We start from the raw sequence: 22266 nt of genomic DNA, 5'->3' as shown, positions 1-22266 counted from the left end.
GTACAAATCTTTGCCCTATTGGGTAAGGGTGTTTCGGAGTCTGATGGCGTAGAGAAAGCTCTGCGTAGCTTGTGAATATGTATACGTCTACAGTGGTTAAGCCAAGGCTGGGGTGACCCTTCTCTCCTCGCAACTTCCCCCTTAGTTTTTCACGAGTGCTAAAACACAAAACCAAATGACCAGTTCCCTAAACGCATTCAATAAAACTAGCCCCCATTTGCCAAAACCATGAACACATTTCACCTGTAGACACAATTCACAAAACTCAAACCCCTTTTCTCACAACTAAACACATTTTGTCTTGCTAAAACACATGTTGCAAAAATCTCTGATCAAATGTGCACATTGAAGCTCATGTGATGCAAAATTATAGCCAGTCAGCAAAAGTTGAACACATCTGGTGTCATTTATTAAACACAATGACCCAAAATGTAATACACTTGTTGCGAATTATGTGACCACACCTACTGTATTTAGGCCAGTGCAGAGTGCACCGTTTGCTGAAGGTTCCAAAGGACTTTTCTTTTCTTCTTTGGGGGTGGGGGGCAAGAAGGATGTGTACAAGATGCATTACTGTATAGTAAGGCCTATATCATACATGTATAGGTCATGTTTCCAAATGCAGTATATACGGTTACTGAATTTCAAATTGCTTACACAAAACTGTGACCTATTGATGTAGATAGTGGAGTTATGTAATAAAAATAAAACATTGTGTAATAGTCCTCCATAGTTTACACATTTTTGCATTGAGTTGTGATAACTGTATTTTCTTAGTAATTTTCATACAGTATGAGGACATTACCATTGCATAGTCTCTTTTGGTAACAAGTATTTTCTGTTTGACCGCATTATTTGATAATGGCCGTTGTATTTGAAAATGCACCAATAATTACAGTAAACTTCAACAATGAACATATCCACTGTTCTGACACTATGATAAACTTTAGCATGAAATATAATATAATTTGGTTAAGTTGTTTCACTTTTGCATGCTATAAAAGACGGTTGCTTAAAATGAGGCCCTAGGCCCATGGCTGTCTCAACAGGGAGAAACATCAGAGCCCCCCCTTCTTTTGACCACAATTAAAAAGATCAAATCTGTGAGATTACAATCAGATTTTCTGTTCCTGTGTAAGCCAAACGCACATACATACATATTTTACATACATGAACAAACTCGAGACCCGACAGGGCAGCTGTAAATGAAAATTCACACGTGAAATTAAAACAACGGCCAATGCAGTATTTGACGAGGTAAGTTTGACATTGAACATCTTTAAAAGCAAAAAGAGTACAATCACAAGTGTGAATGAATGAAAACTTTATTTAACAGATTGCAGAATGGGTACAATACAGTACGGCTCAATACACACAATTGTTAAGGGGATGCAGACCTGAAAAAGACGTTTGTCTTGTTTCCATCAGGGTCCCCCTGTTTCCATCAAAGTGTCTGTGTGTACAAAGCCTCTGTGGAGCCAAGTGTTGTTGGTTTATATAACAGCTGAATACTCTATTGTGATCGCATGTATTCCTTGAAAACACCTGGCTCTTGAGTATTGCCAGGAAAACGGCTGGCAAAGGTTTAGCAAAAGGTAATAAATCCAGATTATGCTGTTTTTTTTTTTGAACAAATATTATTTGTTTTCCCTTTTTTAACATAAAACTAGACACACAATACATTAACAGTAGAAATCCACAATAAATCACAGGACTATGACCGACATAATAATAACAATAATGACTGTCCAGTACTCAAATCAAAATAAATGTAGATTAAAAGATATACACATAATGAATACAATAAAATACATATGCTCTTTCCTTCTCCTTCCCTACTCCCCCCTCAGGACCCCCTCTTGGACTATCCATCCATTATTCCGTTTAACACCAGGAATTACAAGTTCATATGCTATCCTTTATCTTCTCCACCACATCTAACCAGATTGCTATGCTGGCTTCATTAACACCTAAAATTCGTGCGGTAGATATCTCTAGATAAATCACATCGAGATAGGTAAGAACCCATAGTACCTTCCGGCACATTTTATCCGGTTGAATCCAGCGTGATGCCATCAGCTTTTTGGCAGCCGTGAGACCGGACAAAACTAGTCTCTTTACATGTACAGAGGTTGATAACTGAGAAACATCATTCAACAACAATACAGAAGGCAGTACAGGTATGGTCAGAAATAAAAATTCTGATAATTGAGTAGTTACTTCTTCCCAGAATATCTTAACAGGAGGGCATTCCCAATACATATGCATAAATGTACCAATAACACAGTTTAAACACAAGGAGCATCGAGGGTCTTGTTTAAGCCCCATTAGGTGCAAACGTCTAGGAGTTAAGTGAGTCCACTGAATAAAATTTAGATTAATCTGTTGATGATTATGCTGGTTTTTTAATGTCTGTTGGTGAGCCATTGAAGAAGAAAATCAACTCCAGGCTGGGCCTTTCTCAGCTTCAATGCCCTTCAGAGGGGAACTGCCCGTGGCTATGTCTCGAGCACTCCACCGCCTTGGTAATGGTACAGTACAGACAGTACTGTGAGAATAGAATAATGTGTCCTATGACCAGGGGCAGCAGCACACTCCTACATTCCTTCTGTTGCTCACGCAAGAGACCTGCGGTTTGCATCACCGTGGCAGTGAGTCAGGGGCCTTTCTCACTCACCATTCGGGTTCGAATCAGCGGCAGGTCGAACCAGAAAAGGGTGCGTCTGTCTGAGTGAGAACGCTCCCCCCCGTCCCCCGCTGATTCGTCCCCGGGGGCGCTGAACCTGGACCGATGAAATAGGTGGTCTCGGGTGCGGGCCAGTGGGAGTGGGGGCGTGACACACACAACGTCGTTACTGTAATGTTTTCATGCTTGCTTGAATTTTGGGCAGATAAAACCACACAGCAACAACTGGACAATACCCACAAAAACGATATTTATGGGCAATTTGAGAGTTCAGACCTCAACCAAAAACAAGCATGTGGAGCCTCACAGCTCAGTGGATGAAAACATGAAGCCACGTTACAAGCATAAGACTTCCCTGGCTCACATTAGGCCTGGCAATTTTGTTTGCCATTGCTATGTCTATACATTGGTTTCTTGTTCGAATGCATTTATTTCTATTAGATCAGTGGTGCCCAACCAGTCGGCCGTGGTCGACCAGTAGATAAATGACATGCAATATAATTGCCACGAGCGATGGGATGTTAGCTGGTGAACAGGCTAAGCTAACTAGCGTTAGCCGTTAGCTTAGTGTTTGCCATTGATATGTCTACTATACTTTCTTGTTCGAATGCATTTATTTCTATTAGACCAGTGGTGCCCAACCAGTCGGCCGTGGTCGACCAGTAGATCAATGACATGCAATATAATTGCCACGAGCGATGGGATGTTAGCTGCTGAACAGGCTAAGCTAACTAGCGTTAGCCGTTAGCTTAGCGTTTAGCTGCTAGCCATAATGCTATACTGTTATACTGGCATATTCCAGTCATGTTAGCATGTAAGCTAACAAACTCTGCGCCGATGAGACTAAACTCCGCTTTTGGTGTTCAATTGTGTTGATGTTAGTTTTGTTTCATCAACAAATGAGAGGCAGAACACACAGTGAATGTATCCGTTTTGTTTATTGCACGTTCTTTGCTGAAAAATAAGTGCTACAGTGGCTATACTAGACTCCGCTGCCGTGTTAACACTCTTCCTGTTTACATTTTCGAGCGTGACATCATCGCCTACGGCAAGCGTACACGCTCAAAACGCAAACCGTAAACAGAACCCGGAGCGAACCAAGACTGAAGTGTGTACACAAACTAGAGGGGGGAGAGGGAGGGGGGAAGTTCGCACCCGACCCGGAATGAGGACGGTACGGACCGGAACGGACCCGAATGAGTGAGTGAGAAAGCACCCTCAGTCTCTCCAAGTCACCTCCACTTCATCCGTTCTGTACCTGAGGAGAGGAGTTCTCATCGGTGAATGACAGCACAATATAGAACGCTACTACTGCAATTAGGCCATTTATGGAAAGGAATGTTTCTCGCATATATTTATAAAGTACGGTGTAGTACACATTTTACTTTAGCTATAATATGGCCTGTGGGGGAGTGCAGGTTATGGGGAGATAAACATGTACCTTTGGGTAATAAATGTATATATTTTGGTAATACATTTATACATTTGGGTAATAAATGTATACATTTTGGTAATAAATGTATACCTTTGGGTAATCCACGAGTCTTCCAGTTCAGTCACTTGACCAGATCTGAACATCTCCCAGCCAGCTTGAGCGATCATTGCTCCGTTGTCGATGCAGAAGCTGTAACACAGTGGGCCTCACTTATTAAGCAAAATACCCAAAACAATGTAGGGAGTGCTTTGTACCCATCATACTCATTTCCACTTAAAGTGAGATAATAACCAGTCTTTGAAAACAGCATTCATATTTTAAATACATATTTCTTTATTAAAGAATATGAACAAATCAGGACCAATGTTTTCATCATCCATCATGAACCCTACTCAGACCAGACTTAGTGTTGAACACCAACCCTACTGTTTTCTCGTACTGAATAAAATGTTGAAGTGAACAGAGGCCTTTCACTGAACGTTTAGAACGCCCATTTGGGCTCCATGTTGGAAGAAACAATGGTTGCTATGTGTAAAACAATGGTTGCTATGTGTTGATACATGAGAAATACATCAACAAAAACTTTACAAATTGGTGTTTTATTACTGGATCTTGTAAACAAGTCATAGCGGAACAGTGATATGCTTTCCAGTGTTTTACCTACTCTACCACTGTACAGGAATTAGGCTTTTCTTTCCAAAATGGTTACAGGCAGCCTTGTTGGAAGAGAGGGAACTACACAAACATTCCTGGCTGGAGCTCAGATAACGGGCGTCAATATGCTGCAGACGCCAAGGCAAGTCATGCTCCTCTCGTCGGTCCAATTGTCTTTATTGACGTTACTGTGTCAACAAAGTGCAAGTTGCTTTCACACGAGAGGGGCGTAGCTTGCAACAAACTACTAGAGCTGTGTTGGAATGACATTTGGAAAGTGCCACATCATAATGTGTTCCTTTTATCTCGGCTGTAGCGACTGTAAAACCACCGGATAAACATCACATCTAAGCCTTTTCTCTTAATTTTCCAAATAGCTGACGTTCTGTTTACATTGCTATGCTACGTCACAGTGAAATAGGGCAATTGGTTCCGAGTAGTGCAAACAAATTGGTGTACCTTTCATCAGTGGCAAACAGCTTTGCTCCCCTCTCCTTACACATGACCTCCATCATCTCCTGCAGCCGCAGATTACCTGCAAATAAAACAAGCACTAGTCGTATTCTTTATACAAAATGGAGCAAAGACTATTTCAATCTCCTAAAACATAAGATGGATAAATACTTTACAGATTCCAGTCAACAAGAATGAGGGGATTAACTTAATTCACACGTTTTAGCATCAGTGATGAAGCCGAGAGAGGATCTAAGGTAAAGCTGTACCCTGATGTAAGGAGTGAATGATGCAATCGTCCAACTAAAATGGTTCAAGTTAGGAACCGGGCTGGCGATGTTGATGTCATCAAATCAACAGTAAACACATCTAAACAGAGCACCTACTGGAGGCTGCTATTCTAAACTGGCCCCAGTAAATGTCCAACCCCCCCCCCCCCCCCCCTCAATGTACAGTTTCCTCCCCCTCAAATGTATATATTCTCTTTTAGAAACTCTGTCTGTAAATAAACAGTACTGTATATTTCTATATCTTGTATGTCATAATTGTCTGGATGTAACAGTACTGTCTATCTGTATGTCATGTATGTCATAAATGTTATGAATAAAAAAAATGGGGGACCCTGATGTAAACAAGACGAAAGTCTTTCTCTGGTCTGCATCCCCTTAACCCATTCTCTGCCACGCTTATATCCATCGCTGTTTGATCTCTGCCAGCACTGTAAGTCTATGGAGATGTTCACCTTCTTTGCAGGGCTATAACTTTTTTAATTGTATTGCTAAATTGACATTACTATGGCCCATTCAACATCGAGTATCTATCGTTCAGGATGTAGGAACGTTTTACTTTTTCATTCACACATTCATACGAAAATACCGTCTAGAGTATAAATATGTTTTTATCGTTTTCTGCAGTATTTCCCAGAACGTGAGATATAGGCACAAATGCATATATTAGATCATCAAATGCAGTTCGATACCGATCGACGCTATATAAAAAATGTTAACTGTACATGGTTATGTAAGGGTTATGACTGATCATGCGCAGGTGAAAGGAGGGGGGGGGGGGGTCGTTTATAATTCCGTGATAGTCGTTAGATGCTTCATGTAGTATGGGTGATATATTGATCAGAGCAGTTTGTATCGAAAATGATAAACAAAACCGCTGAAACTCACGTCAGTCTCCTCGTACCGTTGGGCGATGAGAGTGGAGCAAACAGATCCCAGTTATGTGGTGGGGATCTAGGCGATCCATTTCCGGTTTGTATATTACTAATACACGCCCAAATCATGTAGATTATTGAGTTATGGCAAAGATCCATATCCACGCCACGGTGTGTGTATTGAGTCCCGCGACGATAAACGAGTGGCCGGACGGAATAGGGAGACGCACCGGGATCACAAGAGATCAACTTCCGGTTGCAACTCGCCGATCAGCCACCAGGTGGCAGTATTGAAGCGTTGCAGAGTTGTGCTGGCTCACACAGCATCAGACCAGCCTCCGTGATGGAAATATGAATACCATGGCGAAAATATGAAATTATGATCAGAATCACGTCGTACGCCGTTATTGGCAGAATTCGCATGAACTTGAAACCCGTCGTACGACGTTATTGGCGGGGAAAGGGTTAACAATTGTGTGTGTATTGAGCTGTACTGTATTGTACCCATTCTGTTAATAAAGTTTTCAATCAATCAGTGTATACTTCAACCATTAGCTTGGGGTCACTGGACAAAATGAATCAGATATTAGATGTTTTCAACTAAAAAAACTAACCAGCATTAACGGACTACGTTTGATTTCTTTGTCAGTTGTTGATATTAGCAAACCCTTCGACAGGAAATCAACTGCAGTTCAGCTGTTTCCTAGCAACAAACATTCCACTGAAATGTTGAAAAGCTAAGTAAAACATGTACACTGAACAAATATGGCATTTTCAATTCAATCAATCAATCAAACCAGAGTAACCCAGAGCTACTCACAGCCAACGCCTCCAACGATGAGGACCTCCTGGGAGCCGCAATGGGCCATGGCTCTCTCTGTGATCTCCACCAGCATGGAGAACAGCGTCTCCTGCAGGACAGAGAGAGAGAGCGTGCCATATGACACCACACAACACACGTGTTATTATTCAATAGCCACGGACATTTTTCTTGTAAGGCCACCTCGCAAAGCATAGGCTCACACAACATAATTATATAGGTTTTAGGCATAGAGATATGTGGGGGGGTGGGGGACAATACTCAAATACTGTGTATAGTATTTTCCCCTATGATACTGTTTTGATGAGTGGAAATGTTCATAACATTTTTGATCAAAGACCTTACAATGGTATTCTATGAAATAATGTTCTTGAAACTGGAAAGAAATGTTCATTTAATAATTGAATTATGATTCTGAAATGTTATTTCCCCAATAGTATATTATTTATTTCAGCTTTTTACTGTGGTTAAATGAAAGACAAGCGTTATGAATTTCAATACATCGCAGCATGAAATGGTGATCAGGTATTGCACATTCGCGGAACATTACGAATCACAATATTATCATAACATGGGCCAAGCATGATAACATCATATCGGGAACTCATTGCCAATTCTCAGCCCTACCCACTTAAGTGGTTAAGTGTATATATACACGCACACCATTCCTGTAACAACGAGACTATTGGTTTTAACATTAGCTTGACCAAGAGCCTCCTAACAGTTTGCAGTAGGGCTTTTACTAATGACTAATTTGGTAATTGAATATTCATAGTTCCAAGTAGATTATTCTGACAATTAGCCTAATGGCACCACCATGTCCGCCATATTGGATTCTCTGGCATTTAGCATTTTTTTGGGAAATCACCTTTTCCTCTGCTCATCCTGTGTTGTTTTCCTCACTAAACCTGTGAGGTTCTTGAAAAGCGCTTTATAAATAAAAACTTTTATTATTAGTGTGGCATCTAGGGATGAACATCCTCACATCTGTGATTCAAAACGTTGCTGAGCCCAAACTGTATGGCAGCCACACCCATTTGATGTAAACAGGAAGCGATGTGTAACTTGTGAACACTTTGTCCTATTTGCACCACAATTTGACACCCATGTTTGCACCACGATGGGGAAGACGTGTGCAAAGCTTTGTGCCATTCTGCCACAAGGTGGTGCTGCTGTTCACAAGAATCACATGATAAGAGACACCACATTTTCAGCACTGACGGATGCCAATGCCTCACAACAAATGGAACACAAATCGACCAGATGGTGGTGCTATGCTCAAATTTCTTAATTACTTACATCAATTTGTATTGATAAACAAGATACTTTTCAAAATAAATTTTTCTTCCAAAAATCTGCCCGTCAACGGTCAACCGGAGTAATCTTCTACAGATGCCGGCTTTGTGACGTTACCAAACACCACGCTATAGGCCAGGGGGTTTCCTATGGCCAGATTGGTCACAGCCCGTCATGTGCTTGTTCATATGGAATTGTTTTCCAGTTTTGAAATAAAAGAATAAGCATGTGTAATTTTCAGCACTTATAACGTACCAGCAATTCTTTTATTTAGAGTGAATGCTTTTATACTGAAATTGAGTTCAAGCTTATACTTTTAGCAGTGTCTATTTTTAGAAAAGTCGTTATGCTCTTGAATTAAATTATTCCTTCTTCTTTTGTATTCCCAGCAGATTAGAAACTTTGTAGCACATGGGTGCCAATTAGAAACTTTGGAGCACATGGGTGCCAATTAAAAGCATTGATGCAGTAAACACTAAATCAAATATTTTTTTGTAATCAAATTATTAGAGTTATATGACATGACAGTCCCTAGTCTGGCAGATCATGTGCATTTGTTGTTTCCGTGACAAATGTTGATGCAGCCTCCTGCTCCAAAAGGAGGGTTTTGTTTCTGACCTGTAAAGAGAAGCAGAGGTCCTCCGCTGTACACTGACTAGAGCTCAGCATCTTATGGGCGGCTTCCTAGGTGGAGAAGAAACATGTATATTAGGACCATGTGGACTTGGACCACGGTCGCAAGGCATTATGATGACTATATGAATCTTTAAAAGTACTACAAAGAGGGTGGCTGAGTGGCGCAGTGGGCAAGGCGCTCGCCACTAACGCAGGAGATGCTGATATCAAGCCCAGCTCTCGGCGTTGCTACCAGCTGGCCGGTCGTTCATACTAACACAATTGGCAGTGTTCGAGGGTGGGAAAGCCGGTGGGTGGGGATTGGACGTTGTGGACAGCGACTCCTACAGGTCGGTTGGGTGACGCCGGTGTGGCGGAAACAGGAAGTGTCGGGGGCAGCGTAAGCTTCCACCACGCGTTACTCCTCGCCACTGAGAGTTCGAGCTGTTGCGGTGAAAAGATGCGACAGGCTGCCTCCTCGTGTACCGGAGGGGACACGTGATGCAAGGCTTCTATCCTCACTACAGCCGACCAGTGGGAGGCATAGTCTAGCAACGTTCAAGACGGGGGAGGGAAGAATTGGAAATACGAAATTGGGAGAAAAATTTTAAAATGAGAAAAAGTGGATAAAAAAAAAGTACTACAAAGGTTTGTGTTAAATGACAGACTTTTACTGCACATCACATTTGTCCCGAAGTTCACTAAACTTGGAGGATGAATGTGTCCCAATGACTTGTGAGCAATTAATCCCATGGCCGTGTGTTTCCACTTACCTCAATGTAGGATAAAATACCAGAAAATGAGACATCCATCCCCTTAACTGTGTACGGTAGCTCCACGTACTCAGTGCCCCTGACAACACAGAGAGGAAGCATCACAAATATTGCAAATATCACTAAAATATACACATAAACAACATAAACCAGTTACTTAACCCAAGTAAACCCTAAACCATTTATCAGACAGCTTTTTGCGACTTTAGAGAAAGCCTAGATCTTAGCTCCTATGGTTATGTGAATACTGAAATTATGATTAAGTAATATGAAGAAGTATTTAGTAAGTCCTGTAGTCTACCAGGTAAAACAACATGAGAGCAGGGGACACAAACAGGCTGGATAAGCTGGTCAGGAAGGCCAGTAGCGTGGTTGGGGTGGAGCTGGACTCCCTAGCGAGGGTGGCGGAGAGGAGGAGCCTTGCTAAGCTCCAGGCCATCAGGGAAAACCCCTCCCACCCACTATACACAGACTTGGCTGACAGGAGGAGCATGTTCAGTGCTAGGCTCACACACTACCTAAATGCAGCACTGAACAGCACAGGAAGTCCTTCATTCCAACAGCCATCAGACTATACAACGCATCACTGTGCCTCACTGTGCCTCACTGCATCACTGAGCACAGAGTGACAGTTACCATCTTCCTGGACTCTTACTTTTGAAACAGCACTGTGCAATATTACACCTACTGTAGACCTCGGTATATTTTTACTGTATATTTTATTCCATTTTTATTCTATTTTATTCTATTCTTATCTCAGGCAATTTGATTTGTTTTGTTATTCTTATTCGTGACCTGTTCTGTCTAAATGTTTAATGTTGAGCGATTTGCAGTGTCAAATTTCCCTCGTGATAATAAAAGTATTTCTATTCTATTCCATCAGTACTTACTTCTTTGCCATCTGCTCAATGTTGTAGCCAGGGCTGGGGTCGTTCGAGATCTGAGCACAGGAACAGTATTGAGTATTGAGAGACATGTGTCACACACAGGTATAAAAATAATCTCACAACAGCAGAAACATAATTGCAGCGCCGACCTTTATAACTCTGGCAAACCTGTCCAAGCAGTTGCCCACTGCAATGTCGATGGTCTCCCCAAATATTCTGTAGCGCCGCTCTGAGTATGCAATAACCTTCATGGGGAGAGAAAAACACTTGGGGCTTAAAGAGAGGAATGCCACCCTGTTTCAAGAATTAACATTATGGTGTTCCTGTGTCCCAGGACAGTTAATTCAATATCTGTGACAAAGTAATGTGGTGATCTCATGTTTGAAAACATATGGGCTAAAAGCTTTAGTCAGGGAGGAGTTCATGCCGGTTAGTTTTTTTGTTGAAAACGTCTAATATGCGATTCATTTTGTCCAGTGACCCCAAGCTAATGGTTGAAGTACACACTGCTCGGTAAGAGAATGCATCCCCATTACTAACCTGCGTGTTCCCCCCACTAACATAGAGCACAGTGCCTTGGTGATGAGACGACCCATCTCGATGTGTCCGATGCAGTGATTGACACCGAGGAGAGGCTTCCCCCACAGTTGAGCTACTGTGCGGGCTACAATAGCCACAGTCACCAAGGGGGCACCCATACCAGGTCCTGCGATGTTGAGAGAGAGAGAGAGAGAGAGAGAGAGAGAGAGATAGAGAAAACCTAAAACAAAGAGGTCTACTACAAGTAGTAATCTAGGATCACGGCTCGGGCTAAATGACTATGTCCATACATACATACCTTACACATTAAGACCCCCTGTCTGATGTCTTACCCTTTGTGTATGCCACACAGTCTATGTCCGCGGGTTTCAGTCCAGCTTGCTCTAGTGCTTCTTTCAAGACTGTTAGGATGACACCACGGTGATGTCTGGCTGTCTCACTAGGTAGGAAGCCTGAGGGACGGGAAGAGTCAGATTGTTAGTTCAATAATGGTTATTTGTTTTTATTAGTCCAAACCAACACAAGCTACGTGGATAAACGTACCGCCAGCTAATTGGGCAAACGTTACTTTTTGTCATCATCAGTCTCACTTGCCTTGGCCGGGGGGCGTGATGTAGGTGCGCCTTGGGTTGGAAAGTACTTTCCCATCCTTCACAATGCCCACACCGATCTTGTTGGCACTGCCCTCAAAACCAATGATCACAGTCATGGCAGCTAAAGCGCAGAGAGGGTGATGGTTAGAAGGGATAGATACATTAGGAAAACACAAGCTTTACAGAACACATTAACGTTGTACTTAGTACTACACATTAAATTATGATTAATTGAAAATGGGGGACCCTGATGTAAACAAGACGAAAGTCTTTCTCTGGTCTGCATCCCCTTAACAATTGTGTCTATTGAGCCTTACTGTATTGTACCCATTCTGCAATCTGTTAATAAAGTTTTCAATCAATCAATCAATCAATCAATCAAGTACCATAATAGTCTGAAAAGTCAAGTGCTAGCACTGACAGCAGATGGCGTGACGTTACCCAAAGCTTCGTTTTCGTAGCATTTGCAAGAAGATTTCGTTTAAAATGTGTTTTAATTTCATACTGACGGTGCTGGTCGTTATCTGCTGATAGTTTGCACGAATCAAAACGCCGACAGAAAATAACGTTAAACGTTGTGTCCGTCGCTTAACCAGGCTGCTGTCAGGACCCAAAATAAAGCCGGCCTGATTATCGCCTTTCAGAAAGGTTCAGCTGATTTACAGTATCGATTAAACTGGAGGTTTTAGTAATATGGCACGTGTCTAAATATCATATAGGAATATTTTTTATATCCAACAAATATTTGGTGGTGGTGATTTAATTAATCGGGTGGACATCAAAGTATCAGGCATATAACCGAAGTCAACTTCCTGTCTGTTTAACTTTCTGTCTAGTGCATGTCTATGGCTTGGGGGAAACATTTGTTAGAATCACCAGAAAGCCTTTCGAAAATAGTGAAATGCCATGATAGCCTCAATATTTTCAAAAACAAATTATATGAAAAGGTTATGAAATGAACAAGAATGTGATAAAACATGTCATAAAAACGGAGCTCAACGCATACATTTGATCAGCAGAAATCCGTTTGTTTCCCCAATACCAAGATGGCGGCGGTCTCGTGACGTCAGAGTGTCTTCGAGAACGAGACCGCCGCCATTTTGGTAGGGAGCACACGTGCCGCCATCTTGGTAGGGAGCACACGTGTGTTGCTCACGTCTCAAGCGGACTGCTGCTTTGTGTGTGTGTTTGTGGGGGAGTGACTGCGGTATAGATTTAGCATCTTGTTGTCCCAAAAGTGCAAGTATGAAACTTTATTAAGATCCCCGTTTTCTGCAATACAATGTCTAATGGAATATAAATGTTGGTTAGCCACCTTCTTTGTATTTTGTGACCATAAACCCAGCAAAGAACCCAATGCTAGTCCATGCCCATTCATTTGAGCTAGCAGGCCTAGGAGGAACTCGCTAACGTTAGTAATTGTATTAGTGTTGTTGCAAAAGACGAGGCCGCCTCAGCATAGTTAACCTCAGCCAATTATGTCGTTATAGCATTTAATGAGCCGTGCTGGTAGAGTGGTTGTTGGTTGCATTTATTTAGGCATGCATGCACGAACAGTATTGATGTGCAGCCCTACAACACAATGGCTGCATCTCAACGGAGCTTCCACTTCACCTAATAACGTTTATGTATACTATTATGAATTGAAAATGGGGGACCCTGATGTAAACAAGACAAAAGTCTTTCTCTGGTCTGCATCCCCTTAACAATTGTGTCTATTGAGCCTTACTGTATTGTAGCCATTCTGCAATCTGTTAATAAAGTTTTCAATCAATCAATCAAACCGCCATTATTGGTCCAAGTCTGATGTAATGAGGGGTCAAGGCAACAATAATAATAATTATAATTATTATATCATATTATAATACCGTGGTGCCAGACTTTGGTGCTACTGCTAGACTAGTAATATTGAAGCATGGAGAAGCACACTAAAACCCAATATATCTGCCTTGTGTGACCTTTGATTAATAAATGCCTCTACCAAATGAAAGAACACACTTCAGATAATACTAACTGATATAGACTTTTCCAAATGTGCACATTCGTTTATTATACTTTTGGTCTCAATAGATGATTATAGGCCTACTTTATTTTATGGTTAGTAAAATTAGAATGTTCACCACAGCATGTATAAAAAAAAGTTGTCATTGGAATGTAACATTGTAAATATTGAGTTTAGCTTTAGGATACACATTAGTGTGAACAAAATCTGTTTTCTCATTTCTATCCAGACCTTCTGTCATAATAACTGCAGCAGTTTTAGGAGGCTGCTTAAAGATGATTGACGGGGCTAATAATAGCGAATGTTATGGGAATATCATGTAGGCCATTCAAATTAAACGTTTACAAACCTCTGCTTATTAATTGCACATTGTAAGGCTATAAACTAACCCTTAGCTATGAAACAACAAATCAGAAAGTATTAGAAAAACCTTTAACAATGAACTTGATCAGAAAAGAAAATGCAAGATTAAAGCAATCTTTGCCATAATAAAATAATTTGTCAGATGCCCTGCTGTGGCTAACCTACCTACCGTAATAACCTTATCAAAAACTGTTAGCTAAAATATTACAGTAGTGAATGCTCAAGAGTTAGGCTAATTTAGTTAGGGTATTATCATAGTTTAGCTACTAACGTTAGTCTGTTACTATAACCTCAATCTCACATGTATATCAAAGAAGTCCATTATACATCTAGCCCAACATATAACTTGCATGCAAATAAATAAATGATCAAACCAAATGCATCTTGGAAACACATGAAACATTAGCTAAATAACAACACAACAAAATACCAGTGCCTCATGTGTAATTCATGGCACAACTCAATGGGATCAAAACGATGATTTGTCTTTCGCCATTTTTTTTCCAAAATAGGGTCCCGTGGTGGTTAGTGGAAGGGGGGGGCCTTTCCCCCTCTATGACAGGACCTGCAGCTGAAACCTACAATTTACTATTGTACTGTCTGTTGCAATAAGTATAATAAATAACAAACACTTTGCTTGCTGTGTATGTACTACACAACTTCCTCATGAACTATGCAGGAAATCTGCAAGAAACCAGCATGCTATAACCTACATGCATCAGAGACATCCATATGATAGACGTATTTTGATACAAGGGGGCTTTGCCTCCCGGCTACGTCTCAGTGTCTAGTACAGCTCCTGCTTTGTCCGCATTGTGCTCGGCTTGACACCTGGGTCTGGGCTTGTTGGGAATATTCCATTTCGGTTGAACACGTCAACTAACAACCCCTGCCCTTTCCCTCTCCAGCGGTGCGTGTGTTGTTGTTGTGTGTGCGTGTTGCGTGTCTGCGTGGTGTGTTTGGCTTCAGAGCAAGTTCAGGTATGAAGAGAGGGAAGAACACCGAGGAGGAGACCAAGGATGGGGACCATGACAACGACGCAGGTTGTGTACCTTTTGTGTTCCAGCCCCACCTCACTGTAAATATGTAAATAAAGTACTAATCGACCACAGGAAAAAGGTACATATTGTACATCATGTTATAGCCATATAAGTAATATATTGATATATTTAGGGCTGGGCGATTAATTGATATTATCGATTAATTCGAATTAATGATTTAGGACGATTTTGAAAAAAAATAATTAGAGTCACCTTTTATTTGACAAAAAGTGATGTTTGGTGAAAGTTAGATTTGCACTTTATTAATCCCAATAGGGACATTCATCTTTGTTTGATCAAGAGTAACCTTTTATATTATATATATATATTTTTAAGTGAAGATTGGTGAAAGTTAGGTTTGCACTTCAATCCCAATAGGGACATTCATCTTGGTCTGATCATTTTTTTGTGTCAAATAAAAACAAAGGTTATTTGAATGATTTCCTTGGCGTTTCTAGTTTTCAAGAGAAAAAAATCGATTAAAATCGTAAATCGGATTTAAAAAAAAATTATCTGGGATTTTATTTTTAGGCCATATCGCCCAGCCCTAAGTACATATATTACATTACATATGACTTGCATGGGAGGCAAGACTACAGAGACACTTTTCTGATAACCCTGACAACAACCACGCTATAATCCATCAATACAGAACGTATTAATTAATGGTGTGTTACTTTTTCAAATGTAGCCAAGAGTAAAGAAAGACCATAACCAGTATTATATATAAGTGTATATTTTCAGCACTACGTTTGTTTACCAATGATTTTAAGTGTTATTAGTGAAATATGAGTTTATAGAAATCTCAGCGCATTGAGTCGGACATTGGCACATATTGAAGCGAGGAAATTTTGCAGCCAAAAGTGAGTGTAGTATTTTGAAAGAAGAGACCCGGGGCTTTAGAATTTCGAAAAACTACACTACCCAGCTCATGCCAGCCTCTGTCAAACTTTGAGCCGTCTGATGTGAAACGTTATTCAACATTATTTTCGGGATCATATCTCACAGGTCGAACAAACCTGAACGTTATTGCCATAAAATAGAACGTAGGTAGTTTCTTTACCTTCTGTGAACGTCTGGGGGGAAAAAACTTGGCTCAATCAGATGAAAAATGGCGGAGCTATTTACATTATAAAAAAGTAACTGTACTTAAGTTACAGTAGATTTCATTCACAGTTTTTGCTGCCCTGTCAGGGGCGCCTGGTGGTACTAAATCCAGATTGAACTCTGCCATTGGAAAGAAGAGATTTGGCTCGATCCATAGATGTGTGAATTGGCCATAATAAGGTAATTTATAGGCCTGATATTCTATATTCTATAATCATATTTCAAATAGCATGTGTCCGGATGGCAAAATTCAGTACTGTATCTACAAAACCCCCTGTAAATCATCTGCCCTTTATTCATTTGCTCACATTTTTTCTACATTTCATCTCAAGAAGGTGCTGAATGAGCTCAGTGGCTCACGTCTGGTCAATGTTAACATGGTGTTATTCACTGTCAAAAAAATAAATACAAATAAAATAAATTGATATTCTCCGTTGGTTCATTACAATTTACTCAAACCTAGTAACGGACACAATATTTCCGACACTGGGAATTAGGGGTGGAACGGTATGCATTCGAACCGTACACCGTTCGGCACGACCTCCACGGTTCGGGCGGTGTGGGTATTGTTCAGTTCAGGGGATGCAAAAAAAAATTTCTTCATTTGGCACGGAGAGGTGAAGCGCCGGCTGCTGAAGCAGGTGCTAGTCAGTTCGTAGAAAGTGCGTGGAAATGGCAAGCGCAATATAAATCAATCTTAATTACGACTTTAAAAACATTTTGCATTGACATTACATAGGCCTACATCTTGCCATAACGTTAGCACGGTTTGTGACGCTACAAGTACAACGCACGTTGGTAGCGCGCAAGCTCCAATACAGCCAGTGAAATCATTATCAGACATCAATGAAATGTTACCGTAGCTAGCGGAGGATAAAATGGGAGTCTGAGGCGGGGTGTCGAAAGACAATGATGTTTATTCAACATCCAAGAAGGCTAACATTGTGTTTACTAACTCCAACCGGGACTATTGCCGCTTTCCCACTGCATGGTATCAACTCTATTCCACTCCACTCAACTTCCACTGTAGGTAGAGTCGAGAACGAAGGTACCACACGCTAAATTGTCCCTGCGGACCCAACCCATAGACAGTTCCGTGCGTGAATTGCGTTAATCCACCACCGTTTCACAATTACTGTGTTGCACTCAATATTTAAATAATGTTAGTCTAAATAAATGTAGACGGATTTTAAAAATAGAATGAACAGAGTAGTGTTGTTTTATCCTGCATTTTATATTGATGGCCTTCTGATTTGTTTGTTTGTTTATTTATTTTAAATAACACAGTGACACTTTAACCTTTTGATAAGAAATCCAGCCATATTCCTTTCATTGTATTTCAAATACTGCACTTTAATTTCAAGCGGAAAACTAATCTTTCCATTAGGAACTGACAATCAGGGAATTTAAACATGGTTGACATTGTTTTTTTGTGTTTATTTTAAAGAAAGGAAAGTCTAGTGCTGGTTGAGCATATGCATACTTTATGTTACTGGCCTTTGTCTATAATGTGGCCACAAAAATAGAAGGGTTTAATTATTTAGTTTGTTTGCACTAAGTTAATACTTTGACAAATGTAGCCTATATTTTTCAGTCAGTTCAGTCTTTATGTGCCAAACATTATTTAAGGCAAACCGCTGTAAACTTTTATTTAATTTTTTTCAAATAAATGAGAATCATGTTTACATAAAGGATTTGCACTACAACTCGTACACCTACTGTGAATTGTACCTAAATTGCACCTCGTCCCATTTCTCCATTTCTGCCTTGCACTATATAGTATTGTATATTAGTACACTGCACAGTATTGTATATTGTATGGTAACTACGTCTATTCTGCATCGAACATTGTACATATGTCTAAACTGAACACTGTGACCTTTTTTTTTTACTTCTAATTTTACTATGTTATTTTATTTCATACTTATCTTGTCTTGCACAGTCTCTGGAGCGCAACAGTAAGAAGCATTTTGTACAAAAGTATTCTGTACTTCTGTATGACAACTATTAAAGAAACTTGAAAACTACATAATTAAAAAAATAAAAAACAACATATCGAACCGAAAACCGTAACCACAATACCGTGATATGAACCGAACCGTTGATTTTGTGAACCGTTCCACCCCTACTGGGAATACATTCCCGGAGATCCATAGATGTCCCTAGATACCAAGAACATGCAAATGGCCTTGTAGAAGTGGAGCAATCTTCCATTTACTTAGGTATGTATTTTTAGGCAAATCTTCAGAAAATATGGCTAGAGGTTAAACTAACCACAACCACACCGTTATATCTTTAAACATTAAAAACATTAAAATGAACCATCATAATAGTATTGCTGTGTATCAGGGTGGGATGGTGGCTTAGTCTAGTGTTGCGACCACTCAACCACAATCATTATTGGTTCGACTCCTGGTCGAAGTGTTTTTTTTTTTTTGTCGATGCAAAATGTAAATATATTACTTAAACAAGAGGTACGTAGATATATTACTTATGGCTATAAGATAATGTACATAATGTACCTTTTTTCCAATTAGTACACTTAGGTTTAGTATTAGTATTTAGGTGTTCTTATGAGACTGTGTTGTGTATTTAGTCTCAAAATGATGACCACACTGGGCAACTTGATGGGCATCATTGCTCCTAGGGAAATATCACAACCCTGCATTGCAGCCACTTGTTACCTTGACAACATTGTATTCTTTATTGTATTCTTATCCTGTTGACAGATGCATTGCCTGTCAGGTTGCCCAAGCAATTGCCTGGTGGTGTATTACCCTTAGCCAACACACAACTTGGCCTTCATAAATCTTAATTCCATAGTATTTGTTTACATCAGCATTTCAGACATCTTGGTTGATCGTCAATGACAACCATGGCCAATGAGCTGTGTTGATTGCATTGCGCCATATTGGTAGGAAATTCTTGAAGCATCTCATGAGAATACTAATATGAATATGCAACTTAGCAGCACTGTACGAGGACAGCTTCCTCAGTTCCAGCGAGAACACAACGAGCCAGTTAATCTGTTTTAAGACCTCATGACCGTATTGTCCTTCCCCTCATAGCCCCTACCAAGAAAGGGAAGAAGGGAAAGGAACCGGAGGCCCCGATAATGTACGACGATCCTGCCGACAAAATGAGCAGCAAAGATGGCCGCGACGCCAACATGAAGATCACCTCCTGGAACGTAGACGGTCTGAGGGCGTGGGTGAAAAAGAAGGGCCTGGACGTGAGTGTCAAAAGCAACAGAAATCGGATGTCTTGCTTAGGGGGCCGTCGATACAGTTGGTCGTTATTTGTTTTAGAGCAAGGGTATAGAATAACTACTTTCCAAAATAATAGATTGTCCAAACGTCGGGTTCCAATACGATGTCCTTTATATAGAAGCTTTCGGCGCACGTTACATTGCAGGTCTTGTCATCAGTTCATTCACAAAAAACGCTCTCTCCAGTCGGCAACTTAATCACTAAATGGACACAGCTGGTTACTAGGCGCAAGGCATTCTGGGACTTGTATTTCTACCAACTAATGTGGAGACTAATGTAAATAATAGTATCTCTTGGCTTTAATAAACAAACACTCTTCCAACCTTGCTTTCAAATGTAAACAATAATCGATATTAACATATATGAAATATAACTCATTAATCATGTAACCTGGCCTATAAAGTTACCACAAAGGGTGCCAATGCATACTTTCTCCCCGTCTCAGTGGGTGCGTGAGGAGGCTCCTGACGTGCTGTGCCTGCAGGAGACCAAGGTTGCAGAGAAGGCCCTCCCATCCGACATCACCTCCATGCCCGAGTACCCCCACAAGTACTGGGCAGGCTCAGAGGAAAAGGAGGGTTACAGTGGTGTGGCTATGCTGTGCAAGACGGAGCCTCTCAATGTGACCTATGGCATCGGTGAGTGGGTGGACAGCCTTTAGACTGGTGCTTCTGTGTGCTCCCCATCATTCATGGAACGCCCTGCCCAACCATATCCGTCATGCAGACACCCTCTCATAATCTAAAAACCCACCTTTTACCCGTGCCTTCAAGCCTTGAACTCCTTCCTCTCTCACCTTTTATATAATTTCTTTATTTAAAAATGGTTTCTACTAAAACTGTATTGTTTATTTAGCTCTGTAGTGTCTTTGAGCATTTGGAAAAGCGCTATACAAAATTGATGTATTATTATTATTATTCATCTCTTTGTGTTACTTCATGGTCATCAAAAACATGTCTTTTCTGAATAATCTTGTGAATCTCTCTTTCTACCTCTTTATCTACCAGGTAAAGAGGAGCATGACAAGGAGGGCCGTGTCATTACAGCAGAGTTCCCGACGTTCTTCCTGGTGACCGCCTACGTGCCCAACTCCGGCAGGGGCCTGGTGCGCCTCGACTACCGCAAGACCTGGGACGTGGCCTTCCAGGCCTACCTGAGCGACCTGGACCAGCGCAAGCCCCTGGTGCTGTGCGGTGACCTCAACGTGGCCCACGGGGAGATCGACCTGAAGAACCCCAAGGGGAACAAGAAGAACGCCGGCTTCACCCCCGACGAGCGCGAGGGCTTCAGTCAGCTGCTGGCTGCGGGCTTCACCGACAGCTTCCGCGAGCTCTACCCCGAGCAGGCCTACGCGTACTCCTTCTGGACCTACATGATGAACTCCCGCTCCAAGAACGTAGGGTGGCGGCTCGATTACTTTGTGCTGTCCTCCGCCCTGCTGCCGGGCCTGTGCGACAGCAAGATCCGCAACAAGGCAATGGGGAGTGACCACTGCCCCATCACTCTGCACATCGTTGTGTAGGTAATAGGTACCGGCTCATTACGTCTTGTCTAGTGGATCGAGGTCAATAGTTAGAGCAGGGCTACTGCCGTGCATTGTCTCACTGTGTTCTAGATACTATTGTTCCTCTACTACTGAAACTACTCTGTGCCGGTGTGCTTCTCCTCCCATATGAGTTGCACACCAGTTACCTGACAACCTCTCATGGATGATTCTTCTTCTTGCCACTTGACTATTTCAGTAGATTCAGGGATAAGAATGCTTTCCATAGTGTAGTACGTACTTTTTTCTGTTTTTGTTTTCTTCCTTTTACATTCATAAAATGATTCCAGGTTATTATTAATTAAGAGATGTTAATGGAGTCCATGCAACATCCCTAGTTGTCCTCCCAGGTGAAGCCACTGTACTTGGTGCTATGAACCCCAACCTCTTCTGGACAATGTTGTAAACAACTTTCAAAGCTGATGTCAAATAACTTGAGATGGCTTATGTTGTGCTTTTGTCTCTATTCCTGTGCAGTTTGTCTGACGGCCTCTTAACCTGCCATAGTATCAAACATGCTTTGTGTTTATTGAAATCAGAACATGTTCAGTATGTCCAGGTACTGGATGTGCAGAGCGCCTGGAGAGTGGATACGAGGTTACTGTGTTGTTACTCCTGGACCAGTGTGTGTTTTCTGTTGAAATGTAACCGTTTCTCTATAAAGACTGGATTTATGCAATACCTTTCCATTCATCATTCAAAGGGTTCGATCTTGGTATGACACAAAAAAAGAGAAGCTCACTATGTACTACTCTGCTCTTACAGTAAATGCACTTGTCAAAAAATAAACTCGGAACATTCAATATTTCAGCACTGGGTCTCTTGTCAACTGTTCCAGTTCATTTTTATTTTATTTTTTTTTAACTTTATTTTTTAGCGTTTATCGCTTTTCTCGTCAAGCGTGACCGACAGATACAGGGCCAGCACATCTGTCTGCTTTGACTCTCATAATAGGATTGCAGTGGTGTTTGGGAACCCTAGGATCCATTCATAGAAGATGTGAAACCTGGTACTGGTAGTAATTAGCA

General features: G+C 41.1%; 2 protein-coding genes across 3 annotated transcripts in view; one reads left to right on the top strand and one right to left on the bottom strand.

Annotated features, from left to right (window-relative positions):
* The window catches only part of apex1 (APEX nuclease (multifunctional DNA repair enzyme) 1), a 187625-nt gene extending 165583 nt beyond the window's left edge, over positions 1-22042 (top strand). The window contains exons 1-5 of one of the 2 annotated variants that reach the window (XM_084331149.1): positions 13061-13157; positions 15188-15322; positions 19495-19658; positions 20141-20333; positions 20703-22042. In XM_084331149.1, coding sequence (XP_084187275.1) covers positions 15262-15322; positions 19495-19658; positions 20141-20333; positions 20703-21217 — 933 coding nt within the window. In that variant the 5' untranslated portion in view covers positions 13061-13157; positions 15188-15261 and the 3' untranslated portion in view covers positions 21218-22042. Of the gene's footprint in view, positions 1-13060; positions 13158-15187; positions 15323-19494; positions 19659-20140; positions 20334-20702 lie in introns of those variants that run through there. The other variant, XM_084331150.1, reaches the window with a different exon arrangement.
* On the bottom strand, positions 1335-12468 carry osgep (O-sialoglycoprotein endopeptidase). The gene is given in 13 exon segments (XM_084330129.1): positions 1335-3944; positions 4212-4310; positions 5235-5310; positions 7211-7301; positions 9125-9190; positions 9895-9973; positions 10785-10834; positions 10931-11026; positions 11322-11356; positions 11359-11487; positions 11654-11773; positions 11916-12035; positions 12420-12468. Coding segments are annotated over 12 exon segments (996 nt in total). The 5' UTR covers positions 12031-12035; positions 12420-12468; the 3' UTR covers positions 1335-3904.
* Positions 22043-22266: the final 224 nt, after the last annotated feature.

Source organism: Notolepis coatsorum, assembly GCF_963971535.1.
Source record: "Notolepis coatsorum genome assembly, chromosome: 15".
Taxonomy (NCBI): Eukaryota; Metazoa; Chordata; class Actinopteri; order Aulopiformes; family Paralepididae; genus Notolepis; species Notolepis coatsorum.
The sequence above is the reverse complement of the archived record's forward strand: the minus strand, read 5'-3'. Positions and strand labels throughout refer to the sequence as shown.